Raw genomic sequence first — 26,012 nt, forward strand, 5'->3', positions numbered from 1 at the left:
ACACTCTAACCTTTTGCTGTTTCATTTGGACCGACAAATTGGGTGAATTAAAAAAAAAAAAGGGTGGTAGGAAGTGGAAAAGAAAGAAAGGTGGGGTGGGGGCTTCAGAGCAGCTGTAGTGGTGGACCCTCTCCCTGTCTGTGGCACTTGTGTCAGAATCCCAGGCGGCGTAATAATTAAAAAAAGTTCATCAATGTTCTCTTTGCTCATCAAATTATGCAGAAGGAGGCTACTCCAATAATTGTTGCCGAGGATTCATTTACGAAAACCATACCGGCTCGATCTAGTAAGGTTGTCTGGGGAGTTGCAGAATTATGCCTTTTTCACTTCTTTATGTATTTGTAAAAGGTTTCTCTGCTTCAAGCGGGCTCATCATTAAAACACATTTTATTCATTTATGCGTATTTACTTCCACGGATCATGTGACAGACGAAGCTAACTTCTAAATGTTGTTTTACACCCCTCTTTACTGACACACCAATTTGTCTTCTTAGTGAAGGTATTAAAAGAGTATGATATGACACATAGCTGCAAAGTTATAATTAGACCTCATTTAATACCTTATGTCATGAGATTACATGCGCAGTGCATGGCATCTGAAGCATACTTAAATCGCAGGGGATTGTAATTGATTAACCATATGAGACTGGGAACCAGATGATGAGGATGATGCTCTAAATCCATGCTAAATCAATATAGCCACTTCCTACACATCAAGGGATTATTGAGAGAAATTACTACCAGCTGTAATTGCTGACTTACAACACATCAGATAATTTCTGGCTCGGTGCATCGGTGTGTTTATGCGTACGGGCGAGCCGAAAACATTTCACCAGGACTGCTTTAAGAAATCACCTGCTTTAAAGTGGGACAATGTTTCGACATGGGTACATTACCAGCCAAGCGAGTGACATTTATAGGATCTTTTGGATCCTTAATATGAGAGATGCCCTTTCCTCAAGGTTGAGTACATTCTAGCTGAATAGATTCTACATGATGCAGAAGGAGCCATTCAGAGTACTCCCTTTGGCTGAGATAATAACTTCATCATAATTAGCTTGTGGTGCTCAGGAGTGTTGAATTGTCGGTTGCAGTGGGATCTGGGCTGATTTATTGCTTGATTTAATTACGTATCAAAATTCAATTAGACATGCTTTCAACCAAATTCAAAGTGAGTTTTGTCAAGCTGTCCCTTGAAATCAGGCGCGGCTTGAAGGACATCCTTCATAATGCGGCGACATCTAACTTAATAATTATCTCTTAACAAAAATCATTCATGTGCTAAAAGATGAAGAAAGGGGGGGAAAAAAAAACAACAAAAAATGCTATGCCAGTTTTAGAGATGGGCTTTTTTGCTCTTCTGTTTCTTGTTTCACATCTCAACTGACATCAAACAGCATCAAATAGTGCGAAACAGACCTTGATTCAGTGGTGATGTGAAGAGGGTTGCAGGTACTTTACCAAGTGAAGATACATGACAAAATGCTCTTTGAGGTTGACTACAGCTGAGGAAGTGTCTGGCTTTCTTTACCCACATCACTCACTGCCTGCTCACCCCCTTTTGCTCCAGACTACACTAGGGAAAAAAGGGGAGCTGTTTTGAATAAGTGTCACACCAGCCTCCAAGAGCTACATTGATCTTTACTACTATGCAAATTCAGGATGTCATGGTGTCTATGCTAAGAAGCCAAGGAGGGGAAGGAATATTTCAGCCGGAGGTCTCTGACTGAAGTGTAGTCCTTTACCAGTATTGTAAATACGCTCATTGACAATTTTATTAGGTACACCTTGGTGTTACTGCGCAGGCCGCTCTTCGACCCTCAGAACAACCAGAATCTTTTTGAGGCATTGATTCAGCAAGGTGCCAGAAATGTTCCACAGGGATTTTGATCTATACTGACTTGACAGCGTAGTCTTTGCAGTTTTTCAGCTGCGCGAATGCTGTGAACATCCCACTTCAACCTCATCCCAAAAGTGTTTTATTAGCCTGTGATCTGGGAGCTGCGCGGACCATTGGAGTAAAGTAAAGTAATTTCCTGGAACCATCTTGAGACAATGACACATTATCTTGCTAGAAAATCCCTTAGAAAAAAAACGGCACACTGTCAATATGAAAGGTTGCACCTGGTCAGCAACATTGTGGGCTGCATTTATAGAAACGAAAATATAATAAATGCAGCAGGGAAAGGCAGAGAAAAGGCATTTTTCTGCTTTCAGTCAAGCTCCTGTTTGTTTCCTGCAATATCACATATTATACAAAATGAATACGATGCCCTTCCTTATCACCAACACACCCTAGATATGGTCAGCTTGGCTAAAGTTTTAGCATGCTAGCTTTTTACTTTTTGCTTGGTGTTTGTCTTACGTCTATGCAGAAATAGTGCATGTACTGTTACAACACACAACTAAACAGCTCCTGCACTTTTTAGAATATGCAGCTGTCCTGTTTTCTGGCGTTGACGCCTGTTGACACACAAAAGCATAATTTTTATTCTCAGATTCGCCCTCCCAATTAGCATATCCCACCTACTGCACCTTTACTTGACTCGATTCTTCCCATGTTCGGCGATAGCATGCCAGCTGTAGCTGTCACAGCGGATGATGATAATCCTGTTGATGCGTAACAATATCCAGAACTTTACCAGCGACAGTCACAGACACATTTGCTGTTCAGTCATAGCAGGACGGAGTGGAGGAATCAAGTGAAACACACAGAGAAAGACTTGAATCAAGCGCAGCGCTACATATTCACTTTGTATGCTGTGTTGCAGTTCATATGTTTGTGGTCTTGTTTATGTGCAGCTGCAAGAAATGAAGACCTGCCGCCTAGCTTGGATGTTGCTGCTGCCTCAGAGACAAACTGAAGGGATGGACAGGAAGCAAGTAAGAGCCTTAGAAACAGTATATTCACTAGGCCCTTGTGCATTAAAATATTATCCACAATGTTACACTTACTATTTGCTGACAAAACACTCAGCTACACCCACAAGCTCTCTATACATGGCTTGCCGCAGTGGCAGAAAGGAGGATTTTTGAAGGTTTTAACGTCCATGCTGCTAGGTCACGTTACAGATGATTTGACTTGGGGGGGCATCATTTTTTTTATTGCACTGTCTGCTGATCATTTCTGCTACCATTAGAGCTGAATGAGTAATCTGTTAAGTATGCTGTGGTTTGGAGAATATGTGATATTTATGGGCCTAATTGTGCCAAGAAAAACATTGCCCACCACATTATCCCAGTAACCTCAACAACAGGGGACAGATCCATGGACTTCAAAATTCAGTTCTGATCATCTGCATGTAAAAGTAAAGCTTTCTGCACTCTTCAGAGATTCAGTTTTAATGATCACTTATGTCCATTTTTAAATCTGACGGTCTCCCTCCATGTGTCACAGTATGCACGTTTCCACACTTACTAACTCTATAGCAACTGCTCGCACCAAACAGGATGCGTCGAGTCAGAATCCGTAAATAAAAACTGGTGCAGAATTTGACTGGGTTGCAGAGCTTGGTGACACACGTTGAGCCTACAGGTTTAGCTGGACAGTAAGTGAACCTCTCAACCCCGTTTGCATGTTCTGTCAGCCTGCACAGTGAGTCACAAAGGCCTGACTCACTGTCTGGAGGAGTGAGATGCATTAATCAGGAGGTGCGTGTAATAAAGTGGCCATTAAGTGGACTGTCAAAGAGGAAACATGGTGGAAAAGAGAATGGAAGGCCCCTTGATGTGTCAAAACTTCAGTTTATCAAGAGTTTCCTGTAATGTGAATTGTTCGTCTGTTTGATCTCCCTCCCATTGAAACGCCTGACAGTTTTCTTCATTGAGACTGGCAGAGGCATTGTCCATAGATTGTGATGTGCAGTGACATACAGTATCACAGGCTCGTGTTTGAAGCAAAGAGCCAGAGTCACTGTCATTCACTGACAAACATGAAGCGCAGTGATGATACTGATTAATGATTTTCAGAACGTTTCTGGAAACGATCCCCTGAAAACGGGGAGTTTCTTCTGACTCGACTTTAAAAACACAGCTGATAGCCAAATGGGTGGCTGCAACGTCGTTCCCTTCATTTCATCTGGGTTCCACAATGCATTCGCTGTCATTCTTCACACATTACCACAAGCGTGCGGATTTCACAAAGAAACTAGTGGCACATTAAATATCCAAACGACTGTGGCCTTGTTATAAATTTCAATGAGAACCCCAGAACAAGAAGTGATAATACTTTATTAATGTCTCTAAGAATAATAGCCTTCTCTCTGCTGCAGTGTTGACAGGTCTCACTTAAAAAGAGACTACATTTATTGCTGTTCCAATTATATGTAATCTGATCACTACACAGAGATCAGTTTTTATCTTAAGAGATCAAATTTATCAGACACAAGTGCATTATTTGTGCGCGTCTGGAATGTGTTTGCAACAATTGACTGTGAGATGCGAGTCAAACAGTGTTATCGTTGCTGTTATCTTCAGGCTGAATCTCATCCTCAACTTCTGAAGATGTTACTGTATTTCAGAATAAAGACAATCATTTTTTTTTTAAATGCCCACTTTGATAAATACATCATCGTACAGCTTTTGCTGTGTGATTGCAATTGACAGCAACCGCAATAGCCATGGCTAAATGAAGGGAATGTTTCTCAGATAAAGCAGCTTGTACAAGCTAGAATAACTGAAAGACTACAGTGTAATAGCCCAGCAATACTGATTATCAATTCCATCGCCAGTAACACTCTTTTCCTCATCACACCTCACAAGAACATTTTGAAAGTCTCGATAATTGAAAAACACCGCGACTGTCGGTTGGTTTTAAATACTGTAAACGAGGTCTTTTTTTTCTTCTTCTTCTTTTTTAATCATTTGCTCTTTGCTAAGAACAGAACAAGTGGAGGCGGTGCAGGGCACAGAAGCTCCTGACACCCAGGCAAGGCCATACTTTTAACTTTTCTACCGGTGAAATGGTGAAAGAAAGCTAAAGAACGAGCCGACAGCCATGACTGTTTAAAGAAGGAGACCGCACGCAAGTCGCTATTTAGCTACAGCCACATTCAGTGCACTCAGAACACAGGCACTACTTTGACCATCGCTGCTACCGATGAAAAATTAACAGTCAACATACTCAATATTTAGGAATATTTGGGACTGCGCCTCTTCTGCTGTCTCCGGAGAGACCATTTCCAAGTTCATGAATATTTTCTCAGCTATGAATGTGAAAGCCAAGCAAGACAATAACTTTCTGTCTTTGGTTGCAGAAAATCCTTGTCTACATAAAATCTATATATCTGCAGAATGTTGGCAGTTGTTGGAATTGGAGCATTTTTGAACGCACAGTAAAACGGCAGAAAGATTAAATACTGGGTCGGGACATCATTTTCCCTTCTATATTCCCTATGGTGAATTGTGCTATGTACAGCATACATTTTATTAAATATTTTTCTTCAACTGACAACTTCTTTCCGATGTGTAGTGTAGCTGTCAGCTCTTGAGAAGGCACACAGACAATCCCTCTTGCAACACCAGTGGCACAGTCTTGGTAAAACATTGATAAAGCACAGAGACAAGGCTCACAGTCATATCCCCATTTGCTCCGTGCATATCTTCCTCAAATATGTTGATGTCAGTTTTCCTGGCAGCGCAGTCAGTTAAAAGTGTGCCATTGATGTGATTCAAAAGCCACAGAGCACAGAGCTGTCTCTCTCCCCCAGCCTGCCTCACCCAATTGGGGTCCATCACCATCACCAAAACAAACTTCTTCTCACTGCCAGGGTAATTTCTCCTCCTCTTCCACCACTGAGCACCAGTCATATTAATATCTTTGTAGAAGGCAAATGTGTGCTCCAGGAGGCCAGTCCCATGTGCTTCCCCCCCCCAAACCTCTTGCTGTTTCTCTGGCCAAAGCTAAGTGCATTAACATATGTTCTCACAGTGCACAGTGCTACTCTGCAATGGTAAATGCCTTATTACAGCAAGACTGGCTCTGAGCTCTTCCATTGAATATCCATAAGTAGTAAAACACAGCCATATCTGCCCACTCAGAACAGTAGGGAGGTGTCTCACATGACAGGGGGGGGCTCCTTAACATTTAGTCAGAGGCCCTCTTTGTCAAATTGATATTCCTCCCACTCACAGTAATGGCGGGTGGTAATAATGACAAATAAAGGCAATATTGCGACTGCATGGTACACACTGAGCGTAATAAGGTCATGTGCTGGTTATGTTTTTTTCCCCTCCGATATTTATGCCTTTTTAGCATGCAGAGTCAAATTCTCTCAGTATGACTTACATCTCCAAAGACTACGCCAGTGTGAAATATTCAAAGGCAGAGGGTGAGAAAAATATCCCGAGCAATGCAGCATGTTCTTGCCTAGAGAGCTTACACGCTTGTAATCATTTCCAAACTACAATTTCCTCTTATTATTCCATTTGTTTTTTGTTTTGTTTTGTTTTTTTTGTTGTTGCTTTTCTTTTCTGTCGGAAGTAATACAAGATATTTCAGAGGTCATGAAATCTATGCCGCGGGAAAAAAAGACTCAAGAACAGCGTCCGTCGCAGTTGGCGCAAAATTGGGGATGACACTCAGTCTTTTGGCGATGATGCGTGATTTACAGTGCAGTGAATAAAGCAAGCTATCAGGAGGAGCAATAATGAGGCACATTGAGACACCTCTCATAGTATAGTGGGATACTCTTGACAAGACGTCATATATTTGCAGTTAATTTAATGCGTCGCTCTGTTCTAGTTAAGTTTAAAACCGAATAACCTGTTTAGTTCTTTAAACAAAGAGGTGATGACATCCAGAGAAGCACTCAGCATATTAACATGAATTAGAAATGCAGCTTGATTAGCGGCTACGGTAGAGAGTGTTGCTTGCATGATGTGTTGCTTGCGATGACTATAAATTGTGAAATTGGAGAACAGACAAAACACCCACTAGGCTATCTGCAAATGCAGCTTGCTGATGATTATGTTGATTGCTGCTAAAATACGGCTTTGGGTAGAATGCGTTTGCAGATATCAACCGGCCACTGAGGTCGTTTCAGTCAGTACGCTTGCGGTCATTGCCTCCTTGGGATTTATTTCTCATGTTTAATTTGGGAGATCTTTGCTGTGTCAGAGCCTCAGTTGTGCTGCGTTGATCTGAAGACAGAATCCAAAAGAGTATCAAACACTACAGAGAACTTATTCTTGCACACAGAACTGAGGGCTGGCATCCATGTCATCCCACAGCAGCGCACTGATTTATAACGGGGGGGAGGAAAAAATAAGCAGCCAGGGTACATCACTGAAATATGAAAGTATTGAATAATACTTTGCTCATGAATAAAATCATTAAAATAAGCTCTTTTATAACTTTGACCGTAACGATGAATCTTGAGGTTTATGATGAATGCTTCATCTATAAATTAAAGATTTTAGATTCCGATGGTTCTCATTTATACATGCATTTATTTACAATTTCAGTTCTTATTTTATTTCTGTTTTGACAGGCCGGATCACCTGAGGACACAAGTTGTGTTTGCTTTAACTTTTGGATCTATTTCTTAAACAATCTAGTTTGGGCTGCACCACTGTGCAAACTAATGAAGCCTCGAAGGCTTTGTTTAAGTCATTAAACATGGAAATCTAACTACACCGTTTTCTTTAATGGAAAACAATTACATGACAACAACCTGGCCAAGAAAATTAATGTCAGAGAAAAAATAATGTAGTTGCATTGTTTATGTTTCAGCCAGGGGAATTTCATGGCTGTCCAAGTATTTCAAATGCTTGACCGGTCGTTCTTGTGTGTGTGTGTGTGTGTGTGTGTGTGTGTATATATATATATATATATACACACACACACACACACACACACATAACCATACAATAACCTTTGTATGTCTAGACTGAAATAATCCCACCCTCCGCCTAGTGTTGGGCTGAGCTGCCTTAGTTTTTTTCCATTATTACTGATTAGGTAACATATGAAAAGGTTTATACATGTCAAAGCATGAATGTCCCCAATCATGCTTTCTTGAATAACAGTCAAGCCTCCAAGCCTTCCTGACTATTGTCGCACATATCCTCAATCTCAATTTGTTTTTTAATTAGAAGTCATTTGGACGTAAATTAAACAACCTGCTTTTCTCTGTTAACATTTAATTGTCTTTTCTTTAGCTCGCAGATTGATGCTGCAGTTTATCTTTGCCAACGCAACAGTCTCATTTTTTACTTTAAAGGACAGCCGCAGTATCTGTCATACTATTTCCAGTATTTGCCAACCTGCAATTCTCCTAAATACGACACCATTCAAAGAGGCCATCTGCTATCCTGGGCATGTATATAGGATAGTGTTGGCAACAAGATGCCGGATGATTTTTGTGACATGATATTAATCTCATCCGCAATTTTTCATTATGAATAAGACATTGATTCATTCAGTTTAAAGTTCTTTCTGCACTTGTTTAATAGTAGGCTGGGCAAAATATTCACTTATTTAGACGCTCTGTGCCTAAAATGCCACCGGTAACCAGCATTTAGAGGTTGTGATTAATAATGAGTAGTTTTGTTCAGCTCATTTCAAACACCTGTCGTCACTGACTACGCAGTGTAGTTTCTGCTTTCCTAATGTGTTCGCGAGAAGCAATCCCATTACTGTTCACGTTTCAGCTCTGCTTTTGACTGTCTTCAGTTCAACAGTAAGTTCAGTCTGTTGCCTTCAGTTCATTACAAAACTAAGCTGACACATGTTTGTGAGGTCAGTAGCTCAGCAGCTAAAACTTGTGATTTTTTTTTTCTGTAGTTTTCATGTTTTTTCAGCTTTCAACAATGATTCAGTATAATCAGTCCAGATTGTGAAGAACACTGTTAAGATTAGTTTGAACATGTGCTGAACACCTGCTGCTTTTATGAAGCACGTGTTTTGGTCTTAATAATCGTGAAAAGGTCAGTGTTTTCCGCTACAGCTACATTTTTAACCCCAATCTGTGCGCTGCTGTTTTTGGCATTCTTCCCTCTGGCTGTTATCTTACAACCCATTATGAAAATGCCAAAGCTTTTGTATCTCTTAGCCTGCCATCATTCTCTTGATGGACATCACCGTTCATCTTCAATCAGTGGATCAAGACAGTGTTTAATACTGCAGACAATCTGATTCTTTTTCTATGTTCAAAGCTGCGAATAACATGAAGTTACATCATACATTGTTTTTAAAAATCATTATAATTTAGCCAAGTTTAGTTTCTATTTATAGGACTTCTTGAATACAAGAAACTGCATGCACAAAAACACACCAGGGTCAAGATGCATAAAACTCTGTGAAGATTAATGACTAAAACTCTGTATGTACAAAGACAGAAATATGCATATGCGGTATTCTTGTCTGGTTTACAAAGCCATGCCTGCACATGGTTCTGTTTTAGAAATCTCATCACTGTGGAACACGGGACACACTTACACAAGCCTCAACCCCACTCCCACATTTAGCCATAAATGGATGTAGAAACACCTGTAATCACCTGCATGTCAATACTTGTGCCCACTCCATCCCTCATTAGACCTGTCAATGGGAAGAAGACGTGAATTTCCACTGATTGTGTCACATTGGCAAAGTTCTCAGCACAGCCCTTACACACAGCTGTGGCTATTTATAGTGCCCGTATCACTAATTCATCAGATGTACCTGTAAACCGTCATCATTGTAATATCTCAGTCACATTATTAAATGTCAGAGGATGATCAATGATTAATTTGTAGAGCTCATTTTGAAACAGGTTTTGTAAAGTGCTTCACAATAACAAAGGATGAAATTAAACGCTCATACACAGGGGGATGATAGCTCAAATATAAATAAAAAAAATGATGAAATTCGTCACTGAAACTTAACTTAAAATTATGTTTAGAAATGCACCTTTGAGGGACATTTTATAGAATGCATTGAAGACTGTAGAAATGGTAACGCAGTGAAACTTGCAGACAACATAAAGAAATAATGTTTAAGGTTAAAGCTACATATTTCATATCCACCTCGGGGTGCTGAGAGAATCTATATAATGATGTCATATTAAATGCTGTGCAGCATTCGTGGTTTTTGCATTAATTGGAATGGCTTACAACGTTTTACCGTAGTTTCAGAGTGTTTTACTCTGCAACAGAAAGCTGAACACCAACATGATGTCTGTCAAAGCTGCACAGTGCCACATTCAGCTATGGACAGCAGGACTGCAGGTTTATTCCTAATCAGAAGATGAGTTATTGTTGACTGAGCCACAGCCACGCTATACGGTTAGGATTAGGGCAAAGCACATGAACTTCATTTCTCACACACACACACACACACACACACAGATAGAGAGAGAGAGAGAGAGAGAGCAAGAGCAAACAAAAACATTAATAATAACTCAGAATTGATTGAAGACTGCACTCCAAAATGCAACTCTACAGGACAGAAATGTCCTCTCGCTGTCATTCGATGTTGCACTACCAGATCTGTGACGGAAACAAGAAGTAATGTAACTTACTTAATTATGTAATCAATTCATACACCCTGCAACCAGTGAGACAGGAAATTGAGAGACGAAGAGCGAGCAGCATAACTGATCATGCAGCGGCGGCACTACACCAAGTTTAAAACAAGGAACGCAAAAAGCACCTGAAATTCACAGCGAGCCTGTGCATAATATAAATGTTGTTACCGAGACCAACGTGAGCCTGCATGGTGCGAGGGAACATCATAAAAACACATTTGCCTACCTTGAGCAAACGGTAGAACATTGAAGGTGGTCCTGTACATAGGGGTTGTGTGAATAAACTAAATGTTAAATGTTTGGAAGTGCAGATTGGAAATATATACTCTGAGTTTGTAAGCAGTGCAAAGGTCCTCTTCCCTCATTAGGTTCCCCGGCATCCTCCATTGGTCATGAAGACCACAGAAGTCTACATTTTTAGGCAGAGAGAGCCTGTACGCATCCTTTCAAGGTCTTCACGCAGCGATTGCTTTTTCATCTTGTCGGACTTTAGCCACAGCCTCACATGGCCCAAAAAGAGCTTTGCAGCACAGAGGGCCAAACAACATTCTTGCTTTCTTCGCTCGCTTTAGAAGCCCAGAGATCTTCGTCCTCATTTCACAGTGAACACTACAATCTTGCTGTGTGTAGTGTCTGGAGAAGTGGGCCGTGAGTATGGCTGGAAATCATGTTGATTCTGACGCACCACCTCGTTGGAGGCAGTCCAAGTATGTTGCACTCGATGTCAGCTTCCCCAAAAAAAGAGCGAGTGTGCTTTGCTGAGATGACATCGGCTAGACTCTGATCAAATTGGACTGTGTCTGCAATTAGTGATACCACTGTTGCAGCCTCTTGTACTGCAAGGTTGAGGTTGCAGCATGGACAAACAATGAGCTTGAACAAAATGCTTGTAGTCTTGCTTGCACCCCATAAAACCGCCTGGATGTGTTGTTGTACCCCAGACGTAGGTTCAAATGCAAAAATACATCTTTCACACAGGAAAACATTGTTTCAGATGCAGAGTCCGGCGCATCCTGAAACCCCCAAATTTGGCTCTGCAAATGTAAAGAAAACTGCTCCTTTGATGCAACATCAGCTGTTTCTTTGACTGTTAACCTGTCATATGGAAAACTTGAAGCCTGGGACATTAGTTCGAGTTGGTACGCATAAGCAAACTGCTTCCGGTCTCTTTTGAGCAGCCACTCACGAACAGCAGGTAGAGTGCACCTTCGCTACAGCATCGGCTGCCAAAACACCCCTTCATGGTGCGCCTGTCCTCCCATCTGTAACCTGCCACAGGCTAAGAACTTCACAGACCAAATACCAGCTCAAAACAGCCTGCGCTGTTACTAGTTCTTTAGCAGCTACATGTGAGAGCAGCACATTGATCGGTGTTCTTTTGAGTGCCGCCTGTTTGTTAGCAGCTTCTATGTGAAAATGAGACGTACTCCAGAAACCTTGCCCCTGCCTTGCATCAACTGGTAAACCCTCCTTTCACAAGTTCCCATCACCTCATCCTGTCTTTACTGACAAGGTTGTTCTGTATAGCAGAGCAGAAGAAGAAGAAGCATACAGCTTTGTCATTTTCCCCGATGCAGTGAAGCCACGTCCGTCATGAAAGCCAACCTGACTTTAAGGACTGGGTAAAATTTTTGCTTCCATGGCGCCTGGCTGGGAATGTAAACTCCTTTAGCTGGAAAGGCTGTCCGCCAACAGGGTTAGCTGGGACTTGCCCGTTAGCCGCCGTAGGACCATCTGGAGGGGAGGCAGCTTTGACGTTAGTACTGATGTTAGCTAGCTGCTGTTGCTCTGATCTCTCCTCCTCAGGCTGCTGGAGTGACAGGGGTCTGTCGGCAGGGAGTCGACTGTGTTCTGGCAGGGTAAGGATTCTTGCTGTTCAGCTTTGGGGCCATTTTTAAAGAAATCAGACCTTTTTTGAGAAAAGGTGAAGTGCAGTAGTGATGCCCAGCCCACCATTAAGGGTAACTTAACCCTAACCCTGTCACATGTACTTTCTATGTATCTCATACACAAACTGTATAAACAAACAACCATGTTTTATAGACTGCTTACGCTGCTATAAAAAAAAACAACAACTTTTTTGCCTTGTTGTTACAGGCCCACACCAGTAGGGGGTGCAACACCTACTTCTCACATCCCAGCCTTATCATATAATTTGCAGCTATCTCAGCTAAAACCATGCCTATGCCTGGTCTGGAGTCTGCATGAGGGGCACACAGTGCACTCATTCTTCTTTTACAAATCCCTGTTTATGTGTGGGAAATGGCATTTCCCACACATATACACAAAACAGAAGGATGCTACAGCAGTACTGTATATTTGAGCCAGAGCAGCAACGCTAAGCAAATAATAATACTAATAATAATGTAGACCAGGCCTTGCCACACAAACCGAAAAAAGTAACACAAGTTTATTCACTGATATGTGGCTACTGTAGCTGACACAGCATCAGTCCATGTGACAAATGGGACCAACTGCATGTTAGATGCATCAAAAAATATGTATCTCAGCAACCCATTCTGAATTGCATTTCATATACAGGGCCTATACTGCATGTATGTACAAATGTGTGTATTTAGTCATGAAGAGAGATGGAAAGACTTTACTCAATTAACTGTGCACCACTATAATGCACACTACATCATTTTTTTCTTCACTCAGATGAAATTGCTTCGAGTTTTTATGGTATAAACTCCAACAATATGGAGCTTACGTCTCATATTCCTCCCATTTATGACACATCAACAGTGGCAAATTGCTTTTCTCCAAAGTCTGTTTAATGAATGAACCAATCACACATTAATGGCACAATCTATGGAGGAGTGCTCCATGTTTGGAAACTTATCCCATTCAAGATGCAGTATGTGAGTGCAGAATTGGCTGTTAATATTGTGAAAAAGAAGTGAGCAGCAGTGAAGAGAGTCATTGATGGCAGATCTAGTCATTATTGGTATAGATTCCAACACATGTGAGCATCACAGCATGCCTCGAGCTTGTTTACAAATCAAGGGTGTCAATTCCTGCACAGTACATGTACCATTAATATCTCACTTTGCTTGATATGGTGGTCTAATTATTCACTGCCTTGGCATTTCATGAATTATAGTTAGAATAATTTAATCCACACACTCAATCCACAATCCACATTACTAAACCTTTACCTCTCTCGTTCTCCGTGTCAGAATTTTTGTCGTGACAGGCAGTCTTGTTCTTATTTTGTGGGTATATACTTTTACTTTTACTTACTTTGCTGTACTCATTTTATCTAACCAGTGCGTGTCTTGAGTTCAGATGTGTATTTTTATCCAGATGTTTTCTGTTCAATGTTAACAAGAGCAAACATGGTTAAGGTGCACATGGGAACACCTGCAGTGTCAAACGTGATAATAATGCGTTTTAAAAATGCAAATTCACATACTCTTCCTCTAGCTTTCATGCAAACTGAGCACCTCTAGTTGGATGTGCGAAAGTCACATTTCGCTGTTCTTAGAAATAGCCCAAATCATTATGGTAGACCCTGGGACTTAGTATTATCCACCGGTCAGGCTAAGATGCTTATACATTAGCAATCTAGGGGACCAGGCAGCTGGACTGAAGTCCTGGAGCACACAATGACTTGCCATTAATAGGTTGGGGAGCGTCAGGGGGGCCCACCCTGAGCAGAGATTTCCATGTGGATATGGCCTATGGCACAGGGGTACCTGCCCCCAGCCATCTGCACTGATTTGACAAATGATTCTATATCAAAGGCCTCTGCACTGATTTGGGTGGTAATTGATTGGAAGTGAGGCCCTCAAATCCCTGATTGGTTTAGCTGGATGTAGGGGGGAGATATGCTGTGGCAAGTGAGAGGAAAGGACAGCCAACAGGAGAGAGAGTACAGTGCCGGAGATCTGGGAAATATACCACAGAACTCTGCCTCATTTGCACTTTGAAAGAATTCATAATGAAATTTTTTGAGATGTACAATTTCTACACACACTATGCATGGCATACATTTTTTTTTTTACAGAACCACCCATGTCATCTCTGTGTTTCTGTTTCTTTTTCTAATGCAACTGTCAGGATATCCAATTTGCTAGTGTGTCCGTGAAGATTGGATTTCACCATTCAAAAAGAGGAATTTGGTTAGAAATGGAACATTATTGATTTGTTCCACATGGAGGTGTGGTCTGATGCAGAGACATGAGCATGGCAAGTGGGGAGGGAGGCACGGATTATATATTCCTTCATCAATTCCACCTGAATTTTTGATGCTTTTAACCCTTGTTGTGGAAATCGTGTGACAAGAGAGATAACATCAAACACGGAGGCTAGACATTGTCAGTAATTCCCCTGAGGATTACCTCAACCTCATAAACCATTATAGGAAGAGCACTGCATGCGAGGGCACACATACATGAATGAATGAATGATATGATGAATCCAAATTATATCTATGAAATGTAATATTTTTCCCATCTTTATGTTAGGCATGAATCTGGGGGTTTGAAGATGGCACTGAAAAGCACTTTTGAAGCAGTTAAACATGCTCTTTGATGACATCAAATACAAGCTGAGGATTTTTCTGTCAAATTTCCACTACAAATGTGAATGCAGTGATATTTATTTATACAGTATTCTAGGTGTGGCATTAACAAGTGCTAAAATATTAAAGCTTGCATGTTAGCCACGCTGTGACCAGCCCTTCACGGTATCCGGACAGTGATGTATGCAGTGCGACATGTTGGATGTTCTGCAGATAATCCAGGAGACCTGAGAGCCCTGTTAATGCAACTGTGGTTTTGATGCTACGTACGTACAGGCCTACTGCCTTTATTACACGGCAGGCTGGCTGCACCGCATACCTTTTGCCATTTGACACAGACATGTGGTGCTTGCTAGTGACAGATGCTGCACAGTACTGGTCCCAGAGGTCAGAAATGACCTTTTGGATTGTCTTTTTTTCAGTCACAAAGAATTACTTGTTTGACGATGGCCACCAATGCAACCCCAGGCACCCTGATGGAGCCGTGGGTTGTTGCTGCTTGTCTTCTGAGATCACATTTACCTCAAATGAATTGTGTGAGTGTGTATGTGAGAGGGGTTGAGTGCTTGCATGTGAAAGGATGTGCATGTGGACGTGCATGTTCAGGAAGATGCCTCACTAACCACCCATAGTCTGCTTGATGCCTTTAACTAAGCTTAATTGCTGAATGAGTAGCCTCTTGTTTGGATGCCAGAGGGATTTTCTTTTATTATACAGAATGAATCATCATTAAGATGTGCTTATTCAGTGGCCTTTCCTTGGCTTAAAAAATGCTGCTGCACACAGGATTTCTTAAGCATTTTATCTGTGGCAATCAGCGCGTTTACATTTTCATCCTGGTCGAACTTCACAGGATAGTGTGCTTCATGAAGCAGGCCGTCTGTCCAGCATGTTCGTCACTCAACTTTTCCACTGTCAGGTGACATTTCACAGGAGAGGTTCTCATTCTGTGTGGAAAATAAAACTGTGAAATGGCATCCTGGAGTTGCACGGCTTTGGTTTACCTTAGCAATTTCAGAGCTGGCAGGAACAGGGTGCAGTGCAGGCCCCATACTGTCAGAGGTGCTTGATCCCCACCCCCATCCTTGCCCTCTCCATCTGTCACCTAACTAGATTGCACTGTTCACATAGTACTTATGCATGCGTGCACGCACATTCTTACACCAGACACAAACACAGTCGTAACGGCCAGAACGCTGCTCCCCAGTAGCAAAGAACCCTGAACTATTTACCATATAACAGCTTGTCGAACACAGGAATAAACATGCGCTAACAGTGTTATTTCATAAATTTCTGTTTGCCACCTGTGCTGCAAATGTCTATGTGCAAAAACATGTATGTTCACATTTCATTCCTATCCTGTTGTGCCGTAATGAGAAACTGTTATTCATGCTGTAGATTCAGAAGAAAACCTTGTGAAAAACTGACACAATTTTCCACTGCCTGAAGCCTAGTGTCAGAAATATGATCTTACCCTCACCTCTTACCCTGACTGCCGTACTGTAATGATGCTCTGAGGTGAGCCCACTCATCAATTATTCACAGAATGCGAGATTTTCACTCTTTATCTTCTCGCTAGCTAGAGGAGACCGCTTAAGAAAAATGGAGGAGAAAATAGAGGAAAAGAGAGAGAAAACGCAGCAAGCCGCTTGGCAGGTGAATAAGAGAGTTTGCGGTGGACAGACAATGCTCTCGATGCGAGTTATAATTGTAGTTTAACAATGTGTGGACCTCTGGGATTTTCAATATGCAATATATGGCCTTTACACTGGAATCGCTATGGAAACCAAAGGCCCTGAAAGATCTGCAGTGCCCACCCACTCGGACAGCCGTTAATCATCTTCGCTCAGATCCTGGCACTGCAGAATTTGGCCAATGTGTCAAGAAGCAATTATATATACTTAGTGCTCAGGCACCCGATCTCCTCCCTCCCCTCTCTTTCCTCGCTCTCTCACTCTCACACTCTTAATATAATCACAGAGCAGTCAGTTTAAAAGCCCTCTGTTCATTTCACTATCTATCTGGGGGATGCACACAATGCAGATGAAGAGAAGTGTAAAAAGACAGAGGATATTCTATTCTGAGAGCCATTATAATCTGAATATTCTTTTCGTATAAATCACATCCAGCCATTTACTCATTTTACCAGCCTCCTGAGCTGACTGACATACTAAATTAGCCCAGCTGGCCCATTGCATTCGCTGCACATATTGGGTTGGTGCGGATCATGGAGACTAATGTGAGCTGACTAGAGGGAGATTATGTTCCGCCGCTAACAGCTAAAACGCGAATAACACCGTCCACAAACCCACGGTGTTTCCCCATTACATCAGCCCTGATCAGCTGTGTAGACATGGACCGAGAGCAAGTCAGAGAGGGAGGGGATGAGACAAAAATGTAAAGGGACATAGACAGACATACTCTGTAGAGCTACGCATGGGAAGAGAGGCGTTCCTGTGTTTAACCTGCTGTAACATCGCATCCTATGCCAGACATAGCCAGGCTGTAATTTCTCATCAACAGCAAAGTAACTATGAACAGTTCGGGTTCTATGTGAAGGACATACGTGTTGTTTTGTATTGACAGACATCCAAACAAAAGTGATTTTCCTTGTGATTTTACACAAGGCAGACTTTGGATGAGGAGTATCATATTGTATTGTATTATTTACTGTCCTACCACCATCTGCAGCTTTCAATGCCACCAAAGTCATTTTAGACAGCTAGCTGTGCATTAGTGATGTAGAGCCATGTTAAGCTTTGAACAGTTGATGACAGGCTGTCAGACAGCTTCCCTCCATCGGGCTCCTTTTACTAAGGTCCACTTCTGCAATAAGTCACTCTCCACCATATCGACCATTCATCCAGAAAAGGACACAGGCATTTTTGACACGTTTGGTGCTAAGTGAACTGAAATTGTGTGAATTTCACTACATAGCACATTATCACATTTGCAAGAAGCATGCACCAGGAGCAGGAACTGAAGGGGAAAGTTACTGTACTTCAGTCAGTGTGAGGAGATGACTTGAGACTATGACAGTGAAGTGATGACTTTGACTCCGCATGTGCAGGACTAATTAGCATTGAATAAATCTGCCCTTCTCGCGTCTTGTCACATAAATGTTGAATCGTAACATGATGCAGAGAGAGAGAAAGAAATGGCAGGAACAGAAAAGGCATGCTTTAAAGAAACTGTTGTTTCTAGGAATTAAAACTTTTTCTTTTTTGACTTACTGAAATTATATCTTTTTGGCAAAGAGTCTTGAGAAAGTTAAATGGAACACGAGATATGTGAGAGGTGAGGGCCAATACGGAGGACCACAACTGCCAAAAATAAACAGATAAATAAATAAATGACCAAATTACTATGCCATTAAATGCAGCAAAATAACATTAAAATAAATGAAGGAATTAATTAATTTCTAAAATGTGACACCAATTAATATTTCTGCTTAAATTTGCTTCAGTAATTATTCAGTGTTGTATTAATTCTCATATAGATTTGCTGTCCTATTTAATTTTCCCTTAATGTACTCAACTCATTATTTCTGTACTTTCTTTTTATATTTGTTTTTGCATTTGTGCTTCATCATGCAATTGTTCATAATCTATAATCTATAATAATCATCATCATTCAAAGTGTCATGGGGTCAACTTTTTGCTTTGTTATTTATTTCTTTATTTATGTTTTTGGCACTTTCAGTCCTCTATATTTGACATGACAACAAGCTAATTTACAAATGTGAAATATAAATAAACACAAATAAAACTTAATTAGAACATTAAATTGTTAAAATAACTGCATTCATTTCACATAATGTTGTATTTCCCTTGCCTGAAAGCAAGCTGGATCTTACCTTATGAGGACAAATGGGCGGCGGTGAGTTAAAAGACTTCTCTGGTGTCTGGCTCAGGTTCTACAAGAAAAACACATTATCAGGGACATGTTTTCAGTGGAGGGCATCTCCCAGCAAATCTTCCGCGACAGAAGCTGCAGCTTATTTCCTGGTTCTTTCCATTAGCATTTTTGCAATATATTTTAGAGAGGTTCAGCGACTCTCAATCAACAAGCAGGTCTTTGCCGCCCACTAATCCAAGACCACAGTTTTTGTTGACAATCATATTTTAAATCTTTATCTTGACAATATCATCTTATCGCACATCATGTGAATGGATATAGTGATGTGTTTTGTGTTGTTTTCCAGTTTTCCCTTCCTTCTATCCCTCCACAAAGATTATAAATCCTTCTTTGTCAGAAGATTTCACTGAACATATGTTCAGACTTTTGCATACACGCCGGAATGCAGTTTTTGAGGTTAAATGATTATCACATTGTTAATACACCAATACATCACTCGGATACAAGAAAACACCATTAAAAAGCAGACGCAAGGTAAGTCAACAAGCCAACAACAGATGGTCCCGCTGCTTGTGATTATGCAAAGATCCAAAGTATTTGCATACTCACAATGCCATCACAAAAAAATAACACAAGAAGCCATCTTGAGCTGACCTCGGTGAGAAATAAAAAGAGCAATGGTTGAAGCAAACTCAGCAGGGAAGTGGATAGGCTCTGCAAACTTCTTTGGGAATCTACCAAAGGCCTGCCTCCTGGGAAGACCCTGATAATTTCCAAGCAGGTGCTTTCAGTTATGCCCTCATATCCAATTATGTGCCTGTAGTATGTCTGATGCTCCCTGACACTATTAATGGCTGCCTTATGGTATCACCAGGACAGATGAGACACTCAACTCTCCAGACTCTTAACATCTATATTTCATTGCTACATAGAAGGAGAACACCTCACTGGCCAAGGCAACTGAGGGAGAAAAAAACAGCCTGGCTTTCACTGCATAAATACCGCATCATGAAATATAAATGAATAAATGGGTCCTACTAGGACGATGGAATTACTAGACAAAATTTTCCCAACAGATTGAGTAAGCTATACACCCATATCTTAATTGATGTGACAAATAAACACGAGTTATGCTCTATGGGGTTAAAAAGGAAATTGAGTTTCCTTCTGTGCATGTTGCAGGGATGTAGATAGTGGGATATCCAGTGGGGAAAACAGAATGACCTAGATTTCAAGCATCACCTCCAAAATTCTGACTTATATATTTTATTTTGCTGATTTAAGTGACGTTGAAAGAAAAACTGAAGACAGCTTTCATAGTATGCAGATGATTCTGTCCTGTACTGCCAGGTTTATCAAGAGTAACAACAATGTAACTCCAAACTGAAATCATTTGAGGTGCTAAAAAAAACAAAAAACATCAAAAGGTCAAAATCTTCTTTGTAATCACTGTACAAAATCAGAAGCTAAATATGCTAAATCCATTGAGCATAAAATATGTTTTAGATATTTATCTAACATCTTTTAAAAATTGAAAGTAAACAACAGGGTGTGCACTCCATCTTCCATCAGCATAAATGATGCGGAAGAAGCAAAATTTACAAAAACAAATGCAATGTGTTGCTAAAAACTCTGCCTGCATTCAGCGCTTTAGTTCATATAAAAAAAAGGGGCCTGTTCTAGCTTGATACCATCCATAGATAATCTAAATCCCTTTCCCTTTCTTGGACACACACACAAACACATAGCAAGAGCTCCCCAGGCTATAATCACTGTTGTTTCATTTTTATTTTTTTGCTGATTTATTTATTTATTTTTTCATTACAGTCTCATTTTATTCTTAGGGCAGAACAAAACAGCACTTTTCATTCACGTCATGTTCCTTTGTCACACTCCACTGTAGCACACACATGCAAAAGGTAATAATTAGTCATTAATTTTTCATCAGTGCGGAAACCATGCAGCATCGTGAGCAATAACTCAGACCCCCCTTTTTTTTAACAGGAAACAAAAATGTGATGATGACCATGTAATCGAGTGAGAAATCATAAATAGAAAAACGTGATAGGAAAAAAAAAACTCATTCATTTTCCAGCTCACCTTTGGTCTGGAACATTTTGCATCTGATAGGGAAACACTATTGACGAGGCTTGCAGCAGAGGGCCTTGGATTACACCACATATTGATGTTTTTGTCTTTTCAGAGTGCTCCGGGTGGTTATTGTAATTTGACGAGGCCCAGAGTGCACAATGCTATGATATATATATAAAAAATGTTTTCTGAGGAAACGGAAAGATACATGAAACATGATGTTTCTTTGTCTAAATTCTTGGAGACATGCTGATTTAGCAAAGATCCTTTCTGCTATACCTTAACTTAGTTTTCCATCAGCATTAGTCTTACCCTACTTGAGAACCTTTACAAAGTCTGATTTATGCCTTGCATAACAGAAGCCACTCAAGCTACCTTCCTTAAAAGAAATACTAGCCCAAACCTTGCGTAACTTGCTCTCTGTTTCTATGTATCAGATGTAGTATATAGTAGTCTGGTCACATTCAACAAGCCAACTTCCCCAACAAGACCATGAAAAAAACAAGAGCACTATTCAGAGCTGAGTGGACAGGGACTTGTGGCACATTTGTGTTTCCAGCCCCATCAGCTCAGCCTCCATTCTCCACACACACAAGGAGGCTTTATACTGTCGTCTTCACTGGCTCCCTCAAAAGTGCCATGCTACATTTAGTATAATGCATTTCCAGCAGCTAGTTACTGCTTTTCTAGCTCTGTTTGCCACCCCGACATTGTTTCCCCCCCCCCCCAATAAAATATAGTTCTCTCACTAGGATTAAAGGAGCAATGTAGTTCAAGGATTATCAAATGCCTTTGATCATGTGACTGCCATGTTTTTGATCTGCAGCACATAGCACCAAATATATTCTCTTTTTCTTGCCTTCTGTCTCTATCGCTCTCCATGGATTTCCCTTTGCTTGATGGTTCTCTGCAGTGTGAGAAGACCTCTTGACAGGCAGTGAAAGAAGAGAGTGTAACAAGTGTAAAACACAAGTGCTGTGCAAGATAAAGCTGGCTTGTGTCGCAGTTTGGATAATTCTTTTATGGTATATAAGAAGCACAAGATGTGTATTTATTTTAGCCCCAAATTGTAGTTTTTCTTAGTATACACTGAATTGCTCATTCATTTAATGTTTTCCCCCCCGTAGAGGCGATGGAACAGATTTTTTGCATAAAAAGAAAGTGACCATAGATTATTTGCCTTTGAAAATAGGAAGTAAGGTTTCAGATCCCTCAACCCCGCAACGCACCCCCAACTGCACCCTGCTGCTGTTCATTAGCAATTTCTGAGCCTCGGGCTACTTTGCAGTGTTTCAATCCCAGGATTATTATTATTTAGTGGCTGGCTTGGACATGCAATCAAAGGGACACGCAATATGTGCAACACTTGTATCGCAAAGCAATGTATTTTCCACGATGCCCAGACTAAACCCTGTAACTGTGAGCCAGGGGAGCGGTGGCTCAAATTTAGTCCACAAACCTCAAAAAATGTTCTTTATCCTCATTGTGCGATCACCCCCTATTAATGTCATTGCCAAGACAAAAACAGGACATATCAAAACAATTATTTTGATCTGGCTTCAAGCAACACAACATTTCAATGTGAATGGCACTCGAATCTTGAATCATTATGAGGCGTGGTTTCGGGCGAAAAAAGCCCATCAAAAAATGATTGAATATCATTTTAATGGGTAAAAACCTACAAGGCTTTCATACTGTCTGCCTGCCATGTTATTAGATAGACCATGTCAGTCAAGCTGAGGAACACAGAAACAACATACAGACAGGCCTGACAAGACATAAGCATGCTGCCTTCCATCTTCCTCCCAGCTTGGCATGTTTATCTAGTCCTCCATGTGAGCTTAGTGCAGTACTGTGCATATGCATACAGAATGATGAAGGTTCAGAAACTAGTGCCTGGAGGAAGCTGCACATATAGCACAAGCTCTTTGAAATTGTGCCAGGGTGGGCCTCATTTGCAAAGCAATTTGACAACAAAAGTAAAATACTCTACAACTTCAAACCAAATTCTAGAGATGCCAACTGTTACGGCTCTGCAGTTTGCTCCGAGAGGGAATTGAAGAGGGTTACATCCGGTGTCTTGTGTGTGTGCTTCTGACATGGCTTATTTGCAGACCTAGCATTGCACCAGTGCAATGTCATGATTGCTTTGGCAAGGAAAGAGCGCCTAATTTACATGAGGGGGAGTCCTAGAGGCACACAGGAGCTTGCCTTTGACCAAGGTGCCAACAACCCCGCAGAAAAACAATGTAATTACAACCAACAAAGCTGCTGTGTTTAGAATCAACTCACTCTGGACTACAAACTAGTAAATCAGTCAGTGTGGTAATGCTACAATATTCTGTATAATAGTTGGATTTCATTCATTTTTTTAAACACTCAAATCAAGAGTAAACCGTAGAGGACATTTTGGATGTGTTTATGTTCACTATTTCATGTTTGAATATATTTCATGTAAAACATCCAGCACTTTTTATTCTCCTCAGGTAGACTGGAGTCTGGTGCACCTCCAGCATTACAGCCAGTCACTATCCACTAAATTGCCAGTCCTCATTCACTGGAGAGTTAGTGTCTCCTTTTTTCTTTCCCGTCCCTGTGAGTTTTGAACTGTCTCCGGTACCGTGGATTGTTTCTACAAATGCAATATTGCTGTGGATTAACTAGAACAGGATTTCATACCATGTGGGTTTATAATAATCTAAAATTCATTGAGGAAGCTTGATATTGTTTTTATTGCCTACTGCTCTGACTTTATATTCGGAAAATGTGTTTTCAGGCACCTGATACCTACAGAAAAGGCGCCAGAACACAATTTCACAGGCTGATACTGTTTTGAATTAAGCATTAGAACGGCTGTGTTTATACATACATGCATGACATATGTAGCTGCTCAACAAAGACTTTTTTTATCCATTGTATGCCCATTACATCTTTCAAAACAATGGTCACACATTGCTTTTACTTTCTCTCAGTTTCAAGCTTTTCTATTCTGATTCTATTTCGAGAAAGAGGCCAAATTGACTTATTTTTTCATACTTGACCTCTGACAAAAGCCACATGCCTACAGCTTGTATGCACTCTTACTTAAATTCAGGTTCTACCGAAAACAAAACCAAAACATGTGTTAAACATAGTACTGCTTTCCTAGAATGTTTCATTTGAAAAGAGATGGCATTATCAGCTGCCCACACTAACAGATCGCAATGGGGAAAAGATCATTTAGAAATGATCAGTTTGTTTAAATGGTGAATTAGGTAATACATTCTGAATCAATAATTTATCAGCGAGAGTCATATTAGCATGGCATTATAAAACGAATTTTTCTGTAATTGTCTCAAATGAGTTGTTTCCTGATTTGTAAGGAGAGAGGTCTCCTAGGATTAAGTTGGATATAATTATATGTTGGTTTTAAAATGTGTGATTATTACAACACTGTCAGGGGCTAAAGCACGAGCTAGCAGGCAAACACTACAAAATCATTGTTGCTCAGATAGTTTGGGGAGGAGGGGCAGTTTGACACAAATTGAGGCCACGAGACGAGAGACTGTGCTGAAAAGCCCTCTAATCCAGTAATATTTTGGGTGACTTTCTAAGATAAATACTTTGGCATTGTCTTGATGAGAGAGCCTCGCCTCATTTAAGTGTCTTTGGGATCCGGATCAATCCGCGTGGTGGGCGTCAGACTTGTACACTTGACCATATAATGCGGCATGCTTGTCACAACCCGGAATGCATTTCTCTCTTCAAAGTATGTTTCTTGGCCTGCTCTCGTCACTCACTCCCTCTAACCAATTTGTCATTCTAAGCCCAGCCTCACTGCTGCCAGCGCCTAGATGATAGCAGCGGGCCTCTCTGATCCAGGCAGTGGCAAGGGAGCAGGCCAAGTGTTACGCGAGCCACTCTGGGACACCGAGCAGGCGCTTCTGCCGGCTGATGCACGCCTCCACGGCCGAGAGGAACTGGCTTTGCAGATGCTTTCAATTCGACACAGAATGGAGCTCATCTACTTTGTGAGGACATTCGCTTTGTGTTTGTGCACCGCGTTTGTGCTCGTTTGTGTATTTTGAGCGCGAGTGCGCACGATCACACGCGCGTGTGTCAGAAAGATTAAGAGACGTCCGTGCGTGCGTGCAAGTGTGTGTGTACGCGTTCATATGTGAGTGTTTGCGCATGACTGAATGTATCTGAATATGTGCATGCGTGAGAGTGTGTGAAGCTGCTTTTTTATATATAAAGACACAATTATCATGAAATGAGGCTGAGCTCTTTTCCCTTTTTTTGGTTCGCAATTATAGCATTCTCAAAGTTCAGATGACCTACTACTGCTCCGCTGATCTGCTTTAGAAGTCACTATTCCTCCATTGGCAGACACTCCTCTCAAGAGCAAGAGGCAACACAACACTGTCGTCGTCACTTCATTATTCGTGTTTTAAACAACCATTAATGCCCTCATTCAAATGCTTGGATGCTGCTTTGCAGTTAAGCTTATCAGCAGCAGTCAACCAATTTACTACTGCAGTTCTCTCTCTAGTCGGGTGAGCAGAGCATTAAGTGTATTCAAAATTACATTAGCTGCACATTGTTATTGACTGCTTCTCACGGTGAGGCAAAAACTTTATTTTGATAAATGAAAATAAATACCATCTTATCAATTTGAATTACCCCGTGCACGTGCTGTGCATTAGCAAACCCACACTACCACTTTTCATTTTGCGGCCTTTTTTGAGAGGAAGGGTCATGAATGATAAATATCTCAGTAGCTTTAATTCAGGTGATACAAAACAGTGCGTTTGAGGAACAAAAGCCCAGAACTCTATCTGGGGGTAAATTTGGCACATGCATGCTAATCATCTTCTGTTTTTCAAATTACAGAGAAGCTGCTCTGTTCCGCTGAGCAGTCTCCTCTCCTCTCAGCAGAGGTGCTCAACATCGACCTTTCAGACCCCTGTGTTTTCATGTTGCAGCCTTCTGCAACCGTGTTTAGGATTAAACTATGCATGGCTAATGCATTTGCGCAGGAGTAGATG

The 26,012-nt window shown here is 41.0% G+C and overlaps 1 protein-coding gene across 1 annotated transcript in view; it reads right to left on the reverse strand.

Moving 5' to 3' along the window:
* The window catches only part of pcdh11 (protocadherin 11), a 117,087-nt gene that overhangs the window by 52,197 nt on the left and 38,878 nt on the right, over positions 1 to 26,012 (reverse strand). The window contains exon 3 of the mRNA XM_041944401.1: positions 18,893 to 18,952. Coding sequence (XP_041800335.1) covers positions 18,893 to 18,952 — 60 coding nt within the window. The remainder of the gene's footprint in view (positions 1 to 18,892; positions 18,953 to 26,012) is intronic.

The sequence above is a fragment of the Chelmon rostratus genome, chromosome 9 (genome assembly GCF_017976325.1).
Source record: "Chelmon rostratus isolate fCheRos1 chromosome 9, fCheRos1.pri, whole genome shotgun sequence".
Lineage (NCBI taxonomy): Eukaryota > Metazoa > Chordata > Actinopteri > Chaetodontiformes > Chaetodontidae > Chelmon > Chelmon rostratus.